At 56.2% G+C, this 11,698-nt stretch overlaps 1 protein-coding gene across 2 annotated transcripts; it reads right to left on the reverse strand.

The window, feature by feature from the left end:
• Window positions 1-807: 807 nt before the first annotated feature.
• On the reverse strand, window positions 808-11,205 carry ABI3 (ABI family member 3). 2 transcript variants are annotated; one of them, XM_075559303.1, is made up of 8 exons: window positions 11,089-11,205; window positions 4,956-5,105; window positions 3,343-3,519; window positions 2,177-2,262; window positions 1,960-2,055; window positions 1,727-1,872; window positions 1,208-1,345; window positions 808-971 (listed from the first exon to the last, which is right to left on the reverse strand). In XM_075559303.1, the coding sequence occupies exons 1-8, from the start codon at window positions 11,203-11,205 to the stop codon at window positions 808-810; spliced, it is 1,074 nt and encodes a 357-aa protein (XP_075415418.1). The 2 variants fall into 2 exon arrangements, with proteins under 2 accessions (XP_075415418.1, XP_075415417.1); XM_075559302.1 differs by having other exon boundaries at window positions 4,938-5,105.
• Between the last annotated feature and the right edge of the window lie 493 nt (window positions 11,206-11,698).

An 11,698-nucleotide genomic window follows, 5' to 3' on the forward strand; every position in this document is an offset into this window, starting at 1 on the left:
GTGAAGGGGGAGGAAGTGTCTGAGATCTCTCGCGCCACAGCCTTGAGGGTGGGGGTCAAGGTGGTGTCTATTCACCGAGAGCCCCACCTAGAGGACTAGGGGGGTGGTCTCCACTCTTGGGGGAGGGGGTTGTCCAGCAGTAGTCTAGACATCAGGAAGCACAGTACACCAGCGCTCACTGCAGGGGACCTTAAGTAGAGAGGGGGCTACTGAAGATTGAAGAGGGTGAGACGGGGAGATGTAGGGCCTGCTCTACTTACTGCTATGGAGTCAGTGTGAACGTGTGAACGCATCCCGAACCTACAGGTCAGAGTGGAGCTGCACCTGTGGGTTACCTAGACTTATTTCTGGGAGTAGAAAGCCCCGTCTGTACCCGCGCATTGGCTCCTGGTTTCAAACGCCCAACTCATAACCACTCCACCCCCAAGGGTCCCGTAGATCAGACTAGGGAGGTTCGGTAATTAGCAGAGGCGGACTACTAATTATGTATGGCAGGGGCGGTGACTTAAATGATTCTTCCCTCTGGCCCCCCAGTCTTGCCGGGCAGCCGAAGTCCATCAAGGTTTTATTCAAAGTTGGCACTTGTGGCTGGATACTCCTCTGCAGAGGAGAACACACTCCTTGGCTCCCAGTTCTTCCTCACTGCCAACAAATGGGTTTCTGGGTGGTTCCTCATTCTACCTGCCGAGACCCTGTCCCACTATCAGGGGGCTGGGAGGGCACAGTCCTTGAAGTGGGCAGGCCTGGCCCCACCCAGATGGTGGAGCTCGCCAGCGGCCAGGCGCAGAGCCTGGAGCGCCCAGGCGGTCAGCAGCTGGGCTCCACATAGTTCCCAGGGAAGAAGCCAGCGCCCTCTGAGCTGACGCCCTCGCACCAGCCATCCGAGTAGCGGCGGGTGATGCAGATGATGGTTCCCGCGGGGAAGGAGAGTTCATTGTCCTTTTGGCGGGTGTATGGGTACAGGGTCACCACTGCAAGGCAGGAGGCGGGGATCATGAGCTGGGAGGTGCAGGAACAGTTCTTGAAGTCCCCCTCCCACCCCTCCCAGCTGGATCTACGTTGGATACCAGGCTCCCCAGCCCCGGGGGCTGGCCTAAGATGAGCCTCGGATCTGTTCATCTAAATGCGGGGAGGTGGGGGGGAATGAGATGCCTGGGGGAGCGGGCAGAGCCCCCACGAGGCCAGAACCGCCCCAGGTCTCCAGTACCTTTCTCCAAGTACGCAGCAGGGACCCAGGCGGGCTCAGATGAGCCAAACCCTGGGGGCGGGGGTGGCAGCGCCAATTCGTCCACGTCTAGGGGTGGAGGAGGTGGGGGCAGGTCCAAGGGCAGAGGCAGCTCAGGGGCTAGAAGGGAAAGCGGGAAGGCCACCCTCAGTGCCCAGAAACTACTTTGTGGAAGAGTAGGGGCCCAGGAGCCCCCCAGTTGTATAACTGCAGCCCTGGTCCACCTGACTCCTCCCACGGTGCCCCTAGATCCTCAGGAAGCACCAACAGCTGGGAACAACCAGGTGGCCACAGGGCAGGGTGGCCTCGGGTAAGTGACCCCGCTGCCCCAGCCTCCACGCCTTTACCTGCTAACGGGTGGTGGGTATGAGGGCCGAGAGGGCTGTACAGATCTCAGGGTATTAGGCTCAGCGAGGTGGAAGCTTACAGACCCGCTGTTAGCCTCCCTGGGAGACAGTGAAGAAGGCGGCTCCGCATGGAGTGAGCGCAGGGAGCGCTTACCTGGCGGGGGTGGCGACAGCTCCTCAGGCGGAGGGGGCAGCTGGAAGGCGGCGGCAGTGGGTGGGGCCACGGGGCCAGGGAGAGGTGGAGCAAGGGGAGCTCCCAGGCCCTTGGTCTGGAAGACCCCACCGACCCCTTCAGCGCTGCTGGAGACAGAAGAGGGCCCGTTCGACGTAGGCGCCTGCTAGGACTGGGCAGGCCCAGGACACCCACCACCCCGCGGTAGGGCTCACCCTGCCGAGGCCAACGAGGAGACGGAGGAAGCCGCGGAGAGGTGGCCGTCAGGCACCACCGGGAGCTGCACGGGCTCGGGGATGCGGGGCGGCCTCCTGGGGGCGGGAGAGGGGCATCTGTCAGCAGGGAGGGGCGGGCTGGGGAGGACAGGCCAGATGGTGCCATTTGGGCGCGGGGAGGGAGCGGGGTTGACCGGATCCGACTGACAAGCCTCACCCCAGGGTGGCGGAGGCGGGTGTGGAAGGCGCCTTGACGCTCTTTCGAGACAGGGTCCCAGTCCGCGACAGCTGCGTGCTCAGGTCCTATAAGGGAGTGGGCGGGGCTGACCTGTGTGGGGATGGGACAGTCCCCACCTCATTCCCCAGAAGAAACAATGAGGGACGGACTGTTAAGAACTAGGAGGGAGCAGCGTGCTGGCCCAGCAAGTTCCTATTTCTACTTCTCAGCCGCCTGCCACCCCCTCCCCACCCCCCACCTCGTCTAGCTAGTGGTCTGGGAGCTGGGGCTTAAGCTGCAGTGGGCCCACGACGTCCGGGACCACAGACACTTTGGGGCGCAGACACAGTCTGGTGGCCACTTCCTTTGCACAGCACCGCGGGGATGAGGGGTGGGGGCACCTCCACCCATGTCCCCCTCCCCATCATCACCATCTCAGAGCACAGGCTCAGCCTGACTAACCCAGTCCCTAATTCATTAGACGCCCACCGCCCACGGGAGCATCCTGAGGGAAGAATCCACCGGCCACTTTGGCAGGTCTGTGGAGCTGGCTTTGAAGAACTTGTGGTCCCAGAGCACTTGGAGTACACAAGTGACACAAGGGAGTAGTGGGGTCCCCAGCTTTGGGGATGAGGGCATGGAGCCCGCTGGGCTCCCCGGAGCAAGAGGGAAGGTGACTGGAGAAGGCGGAGAAAGCAGAAAGGCCTTCCCAGGAGAAGGCATGGGGAGTGGAGGAGGGAGTGTGAGTCGGAATCTACTCGGAAATGTGCACGCAGAGGAACAGGCAAAATGGGGGGGGAAGCTGGAGGTGCCCTTCCCAACTCTCAGGAGGTGGGCAGAGAAGAAAGCCCCCCACTTCCGCAGTGTGTCCCCCCATCCACAGCCGCTCTGGGTTGGTGGCTCAGTACGGTGACCTCAAACCCCCAGACAGAGGAAGTTGCTGTTCTCATGCACACCCTGACATCCTCCCTGCCCCTCTTCCCCTTCGCACCCAGCACCCACAGTGGGGGCCTCAGGATGTGACGCTCAGCAGATGATCGGAGTACAGGATGAAGGTCTTTAGGAGAGGGAGGGGTCCTGACAGTGTTATACTTCAGAGAGTTAAGAAAAGGCAAAACGGAGGTGGAAGACGGCTGGGAGTGGGAAGCAGTGGGACCTTTCTTTACCTTGATCCCATGGCCAATATCATCTAAGCAAGCAAAGTTGAGGGGTTTCCTGTAGTAAGGCGTGAGGGCCGGCAGGCTCTCAGGGGCGATGACCTTCTGGCCAGGGGGCAGGCGCTGGACAGCAGCCAGTGTGCCAATCTCCCTGCGGGCCACCTTCTCCATGTGCATGTTCACCATCTGCAAGACAGGATTTGGGGCGGCCATGGAGACATCTGTCCCATGGAGATCTTGGAGGTGGGGGGTAGGGATCATGGGAGGTAGCCAGGTCAAGAGACAGCTTCAACCCCGAGGCCAATGAGCAACTGAGAAGACTAGCAAAGGGAGGTGGGGGGCGGGGGGGGGGGAAAGAAAAGTAGGGACTTCTTCTCCCCCGCAAGTCTCGGCCGTGCACAGGGCCAGTTCTCCCCGGGCCTATAAGGTCTCTGAGTCAAAATCCACTCTGTGGGGTCAATTTATTATTTTTTTAAATGTTCTGTTCTGAGCAGGGGAAGGATGGAGCCACTTTAGAGCAACTTCCTGGTGGAAACAAATGAAGGTTATTCTTAGCTGAGCAGAAGCGGGAGGAAAAGAGAAAACAAAATCCTGGGGGTAGCTGGGAGGAGACGGGAAGGCTGGGCTAGCTGCGAGGTGGCCTGCGTGAGGTGGAGGCGGCAGAGGACCTTGCTGGGTCAGTTCCCTTCTATAGGGGAAAAATAAATGAATAACCTTCCATTTGGAATGTTCTAGGGGAGAAGCCGACAGCACCAAGAGGGCAGTGTCTCTGGCTCAATGAGTGAGAGCAGGAAGAACGCCCCCCACGCCCGCCCCACCCAGTGCATACTGACCATGTGGCCAGGGCGCAGGCAGAGCCAGATGCGGAGCTGGCCTATGCGTGTTGAATCGGGCAAGCCCTCGGTCAAGGATCCCGGAAGGAAGGAGGAGGGCGTGCGTGCTAGAAGGGTGGGGGCACTGCCTGGTGGTGGCAGTGTTTCCAGGGCTGACCATGACTTTGCCAAGGGAGCCAAGTGCACATGGCCTCAGGGGCATTTCTGGGGTCCTATCTTCAGGGGAGAGGAGCCCTGGGGTCAGAGTGGCTACTTGTGGGGCTGCGATCCCCAAGAACTGCAGTTGGAAACCACCAGTGCTTCCGAGGGAGAAAGACAGATAGAGCTCTGGACTCCCACAAACAGTTATCGGCTCGGAAACACAAGGGCAGGTCTACCCTGTCCCATAGGGTCGCTGTGAGTCAGCATCCACTCCCTGGCAGGGAGTTTGGCTTGAGTTGTTTCCAGATTTAAACAGGGGCCGTTTGCCTCTTTGTGGGACTATGTAGCCCTCAAGATCGATAGAGCCAGTTTGCTAACTGCAGGGTGGACTGCGGAGAAGGCAAAAGTCCTGTCTTCAAGGAGCTCGTTGTCACATGGACAGAGAGAGCCACCATGGAGACAAAGCCACAAAGATAAGGAGGTGCCAAACTTTGGGAAGTACCAGCCCTCTGGAGTAGTCTGGCCCCTCGTCTTGGGGAAAAAAATCAGGAAGAGGCATCTGCTGAGGATATGTCTGAGTGGGGCTGAGGAGTCAGAGACCACAGCTAGAAGCCCCCCCTGCGCCCTTACCTGGCCCAGCGTGCTCACACGGGCTTCCACTTGCCGCAGCGAGGCTGCCTGCAGATCCAGCATGCGCAGGGTGTGCCCGGCCAGGTTGCCCACCTGGTAGGCCACACTGGCCAGCGCCTGCGTGGTGAATGCCATGGTCTCCTCCAGCGCCTTCCGCTTGTCTGAAGTCTGAAACACACACCGTCCTGGCCTGATGAGGCCAGCCCCTTCGCCCAGGCCCCTGGCAGAGTGGGACGGGACAGGAGGGAAGGCAGGGGAGGCTGGGATGAATGTCCAGGGCATCTCCAGAAGGATGTTACAATGGCCAGAGGGCATTCAGTGGCATTCGGAAAGCCAGTGAGCCATTCTGGGGAATGAGTGCCAGGGGAGGGAGAGAGAGCCTTTCTCAAAAGGCCCCCTGGGGAGGGAGTTGCGAGGGCCCTGCTACTTTCCCCAGAGCTGCCCTGTTCCAGGGGAAGGAAGGGGAAAAGGAAGGAAAACTGACTGGAAGGGACCTTCTTAACTGAAAAACAAACAACATACTGTTCCCACTCCAGAATTCTTCAGGGGTGGAGGAAGCCAAGGAATCTGTGCCTTTAAAAGCTCCTCAGGTGCTCCCTCTGCTCCTCAAACCCAAAATCAAATTCCTTGCCACCAAGTTGATTCCAACTCAGAGCAACCCTATAGGACAGTAGACCTGCCCGTATGGATTTCTGAAGGGTAAATATTTTTTAATAAATTAATTGATTATTCTTAAAAATTTTTTATTAGGGGCTCATACAACTCTTATCACAGTTCATACATATATCAATTGTGTAAAGCACATTTGTACATTCATTGTACATTCATTGCCCTCATCATTCTCAAAACAGTTGCTCTCCACCTAAGCCTCGGGTCCTCATTTTTTCCCCTCCCTCCCCACTTCCCCTTCCCTCATGAACCCTTGATGATTTATAAATTATTATTTTGTCACACCTTACCCTGTCCGACGTCTCCTTTCACCCACTTTTCTGTTGTCCATTTCCCAGGGAGGAGGTCACATACAGACCCTTGTAATCCGTTCCCCCTTGCCAATCCACCCTCCCTTTACCCTCCCAGTATCGCCACTCTCACCACTGGTCCTGAAGAGATCATCCGCCCTGGATTCCTTGCGCTTCCAGTTCCCATTTGTACCAATGTACATCCTCTGGTCTAGCCAGATTTGTAAGGTAGAATTGGGAACATGATTGGGGGGATGAGAGGGAAGCATTTAGGAACTAGAGGAAAGCTGTATTTTTCATCATTGCTACATCACACCCTGACTGCCTCATCTCCTCCTGGAGATGCTTCTGTAAGGGGATCTCCAGTGGCCTACAAATGGGCTTTGGGTCTCCAATCTGCACTCCCCCACTCATTCACTATGGTAAGTTTTTTTGTTCTGATGATGCCTGATACCTGGTCCCTTCGACACCTCGTGATCGCACCAGCTGGTGTGCTTCTTCCATGTGGGCTTTGTTGCTCCTGAGCTAGATGGCTGCTTGTTTACCTAATTTTTAAATCATTTTATTGGGGGCTCATACAACTCTGATCACAATCCATTCATCATCCATTGTGTCAAGAACATTTGTACATGTGTTGCCATCATCGTCCTCAACATCTGGAAGGAGCAAACATGATCTTTTGTTCTGAGGACTGGCTGGTGTTCCCAGCTGCAGCCCAGCACCTCCCCCACTACACCGCCAGGGCTTCTTCTCCTCCTCCTGTGACCTTAATGCAAAAGTGAGCCTTTGGGGAACTAGTGGTCTGGTCCATTTCACAGCTAAGGAAGCTGAGGCCTAGAAAGGAGTGGCTTCATCCATTCCCCTCACTGGCTTTCCAATACCCCGAGAACAAAATCCAAAACCCGAGAATCTGCTGCAGTTCCCCCTCTCCCTGCCAGCCACACAGGCCATTGCTAAGGTTGTTTCTATAGAATCTCTGGTGGTGTGGTGGTTACTCATTGGGCTGCGATCTGAGAGGTTGGCAGTTTGAGACCACCAGGTGCTTCATGGGAGAAAGATGAGACTTTCTACTCCCATAAAGTTACAGTCTCTGAAACTCACAGGGACAGTTCTGTCCTACAGAGTTGCTATGCATCGGCATCCACTCCACAGCAGCGAGTAGAGAAGATTGTTTCTACCTCGGGGCCTTTGCACATGCCAGATCTTTTTTTTTTCCCCCTCCTAATCTTAGCATTATATCTCGGCTTCTCAGAGACACCATAACCTCACTACCCTATTCAAAATTTCCCCTTGACCTTCATATTGACTCTTTATCACTACCACCTTGTTCTCCTCTATGTGTGGCACTGAGCACTATCAGAAACTATTTCTCAGGCGGTGAGGGCAGGCGGGCGGGGAGGGGGCTACTCTTGGAAGGGAAGAAGTTGTCACTTCTTTCTCAAGTGATGTGTTTGCGCCTGCTGTAACATTGGTACTTTCACAAGAGATGTCATAATTTTGATAATAAAATTCTTAACTTTAAAAAAGAAATTATTCCTCTATTTCTTCTTCTACCCGCCCCCCCCTTCTTCTTGCTAACTATCCCTCCCCACTAAAAGGTAAGTGCCAAAAGTCCAGCACTTTCCTGTTTGGCGGACTTTCTACTCCATAAAGGTTTAAGTTCTCAGAAACCCACAGGGGCATTTCTGCTCCCTCTGATAGGGTGGCTTTCCATGAGTCAGAGTTGACTGGATGGCCGTGAGTGGGCTTTGCCTGAAGGACCAGGGGAATGATACCTGACACACAAAGATACTTAATAAATATGCATTTGTCGAATTAATTAATGGGCTGAATGAGGATCTGAGCACTTTCAGGGCATCTTCCTACTGCATGCCAGGCACCCTGCCAAATGGTGGCCACAGTCACGCTGCCCGTCGGTGGTGAAGGAGTGAGCAGGGGAGGCTGGAGACAGAAGAGGTTTTTCAGTCCCGGATCAGACTGTGGGGGCTGGGAGCAAACTCCTTAGGCCTTTTGCTTCCCCAGGCTGCTTCCTCATCTCCCAGCTGTTTGCTCCACCCAAAGCGACACTCCTTTGCATGTCCACTTACATCTCATCAGCCTAAGTAACCAAGAGCCTTAACAAGACAAGCTAATCAACCATAACAAAACCCAACAGTGTGAGTGCCTCATGCTGAGGCCTGGATTCTGATTCAAAGTGACCCTAGGAGACAAGTCACAGCTGTCCCATAGCGTTTCCAAGACTCAATCGTTATAGAAGCACACTGCCTCATCTCACGCACATGGGGGAGGAGCCAGTGGGTTTGAACCCCAGACCTTGCAGTTAGCAGTGAAGCTGTGAACTCCTGAATCTCCAGGACATCACAGACTTACACCAGGAGGTTCTAATCAGCTAGGAGAACAGGTTTTGTTCTAGCTCAAGGTCTTCCTTGCAGAGGGAGACCCCTTGATTTCTTAGTTCTCCCCTCTTCTCCTGCAGCCCCCCACCCCAGAGTGGCATGTGGAATTAGCCACATAAACAGGAAAAGCAGGGGCTCGGGCCCTGCTCTAAGAGGCTAGAGGCTGCACCCCCACTGATTCCTGACCCAAACTGAGGTCTGGGAGGACTACATGCAAATAACCTTGTCTGTAAACTCAGTCGACCTTGACCCAAGAACTCTGCAGAGCACTGATCTGAAGTTACACTCCGCCTCCCCCTCCCCCCTTGCCACGGGTTCTTGACACCTGGTTGTGGGTGAAGGAGTGAAGGCGGTGAGAACCAGGCCTTGGTGAAGAACAGCTCTGGGAAGCCATACAAGCCTTGCCTAGGGCATCTGATCTCTGGACAGAGCCTCAGAGAGGCCTGGAGACGTGACTGGTGGTGCGGTCCTGGCATTCCCACTGGGGTCTGGCTTTCCCATGCCCTGGGTGTCTTTGCAAGCACCGGTCACCCCTCTCCACGTGAGTTATATTACCCACCATGTGCCTTTTACCTCTGCACTGAGTCAAAATAACACAGACATGGCAAGAGCTACCATTGAGCATGCCCCGCTTAAGGGCCAGGGCCGGGGTGGAGGCCGACTCTAACACGTGATCGCAACTCACCCCACCTGCAGGCGCCCCTTGGGGAAGGGGAAGGGGGAAAGTTGCCACAGTTCTGGGTAGTTGGCAGGTGGCTAACCTGGGACTTGGAGTCCAGGCTCTGTGACCCCGGATTCTGCGTGTTTGCTCTGTGTACCAACAAAAGCCCATCCAGACACATGTGAGATCTGCAGGAAGCACAGCAGCCCTGGTGGTGCGGTGGGTTAAGCATTGGCCTGCTAACCTCAAGGTCAGCGGTTTGAAAGCACCAGCCAGTCCCTGGGAGAAATGTGAAGACCCTCAGTCCTGGGAACCTGAGGGGCAGGCCTACCCTGTCCTAGAGGGTCGCGGTGAGTCAGCATCCCCTCAATGGCGGTGAGTTTGTTTCTCTTTTTGACAGAGGGAATGGAATCAAACTGGTGCTGCGCCACAACTTGACTCCTGCGGACCCTGGCGAGGTCGGAGGAGAGCTGTGCTCTCTAGAGGTTTCGCTGGGTGGTTTTGGGGAAATGGATCATAGGCGTCTCTTCTGAGGTACCGCTGGCTGGATTCAAACCCCTGACCTTTGATTTGCATCATCCGGGAATGGAAAGGACAACTTCCCTGAACTTCTTGAGCCGAGAGCATGAGCTGGCTTGTAAGCCATGTGCCATCTCACCCAGCAGACCCCAACGACAGTCGGGTAGTGTGACCCGTTTGAGGTTGGTCTCCGGGGACCCTGAAGTGGGATTTCTGGGTTTGAATCTAGGTTTCTGCTGCTCACTTGGAGACCTTGGGAAAGTGACTTGGATCTTACAAACCTCAGCTTCCTCATTCGTGAACTGGAATGATACTTCCTCCCAGGACTGGGGTGAGGACTGACTGAGGCAGAGCAGGGACCAGGCCTGGCCCCAAGCAAGTCCCCATCCCCCACCAGTCTTGCTAACTGGCCCCCTGCAGTCTCCCACTGTCTCACCCGCACTTGCTCCTTGCTCTTGGCAGCCTGGGCTGGGAGACGGGCCTCCTGGGGAATCTGGGCTACTTCAGGTTAAAGAGAGTTTATCCCAGCAGCAGGTGGCCAGAAGGTCAGCATTTTGCAGGAAGGTTGGCAGTCAAAAGCCACCCCAGACACCTTAGAAGGAAGGCCTGGCACAAAGCTTCCCAAAAGGCACAGCCTCCCAGTGGCCTCAGGAACAGTTCCGATGTGCCACACCTGGGGGCCTGGGAGTTGAAATGACCCACAGCAACTGGCTGGGCTGGTTTGTTTGTGTCACAGGCAAAGCCTGTGCCGCTGTCTTGATGTCACACGGCATCTCAGGGAGGGAGAAGGATGGCGAGGGAAAGGCTGAGCGACTTAGGATGAGTCACCTCGCCCTCCCGTACAACCTCCTTCCTTACCTATGCCAAGAAATACCAAGCTCACTGCCATCGAGTCCAGCTAGCGGTTTTGAACTGCTGACCTTGCAGTTAGCAGCCCAGTCTGTAACCCAGGACACCACTAGGGCGCCTCTCTCATCTGTAAAGTACAAATAATGAGACTGGCCTCACTGGGTAGATATGCAGGGCAGTGAGGACCTCAACATTAGATCCACCAATCGATATTCTCAGTCCTGGGACAACCCGCCAACTGAAAAACTACTCTAACACTCTCCCTCGTCATCTTCGGCCAGTAGTCTGCTCCAGGAGTCATGCTGTCCCCACCCCTGCCTTGGGGTCAGCCCTCCCATGGCCCCAGCCCAATCGGCAGGCTCGCAATTGTCCCTCAAGGTATCAGGGAAAGAATGCCACTCCTCCTGTGCCTTGTCCCTTGCCCATCTCTACTTCACTGTAATGACTGGGGAGTTCTTCTGAAGTTATCTCCTAGACCATCCTGAGAATGGAATGATGGTGTGAGGACCAGGGCCTGTGGGGACAGGCAGGCAGCAGGTGAACCCCAGGTGAGGCTGCGTCCAGCAGTGGGATGGCACTGACCTGGGTATTTCTGAGACCCTGGGAGCGAGAAGAAACAGGCAGGGCCTTGGCTGGTCAGGATTAGAGTTTGGGGACAAGGTTAAGGTCAAAGCTCGAGTGGGAGGGGTCCTGAGCCCCAACCTAGCCCACCGCTGAGCCCTCTGGTACCTGTCAGGCTTGGGACAGTCCCAGGCCTGCCCACCTACCTGCACGTAGTTGTCCTCACAGTAGTTGGCAACCCGGAGCAGGGCACTGTGGTTACTGAGCAGAGCCTCCCGGCCCGCGGGGATCTCAAACTCCTGCAGCTGCTGCAGCTCCGCCATGGCCCCCAGCCACTTGCTGGCTGCTCCCCGGGGAGCCGCGGGTTTTGAGTCTCACCTTGCCCTTGATTGGTTGCTGGGCCTCCCCTCCCTCCCTCCCTCTGACTACTTTTGGTTTCCTCTGCGTGAGACCCAAATCTGCCTGCAAAGGACAGAGGCTCATTCCCGGACAAGAGGAAGTCAGTCCCTACTTCCTGGGCCTGGGCCTCTCTGTCCCCTGATCAGAGAAGGGGGAAGCCAGGGGTCTCTTTGAGGGTCCAGCCCCTCAACCCCTCCCAGCAGAGGAAGCCAAGGCCCGGCCAGCAGTGATTGCTCCCTGGTCCTGGAGAGGAAACTGGATGCTGGGGGATGGGGTGGGAGGCTGCGGAGGAAGGGGCAGGCCTGCCCTGGGAGGTGGAGATGGATTTTCCACTCATGAAAGGGGGAGGAAGGGCAGAGGGTGGGGGCTTCCTTGGGAAGCTTGGGGATGAGTCACCAAGGGACAAGGGAGTGGAGG

This window comes from Tenrec ecaudatus, chromosome 10 (genome assembly GCF_050624435.1).
Source record: "Tenrec ecaudatus isolate mTenEca1 chromosome 10, mTenEca1.hap1, whole genome shotgun sequence".
NCBI lineage: Eukaryota > Metazoa > Chordata > Mammalia > Afrosoricida > Tenrecidae > Tenrec > Tenrec ecaudatus.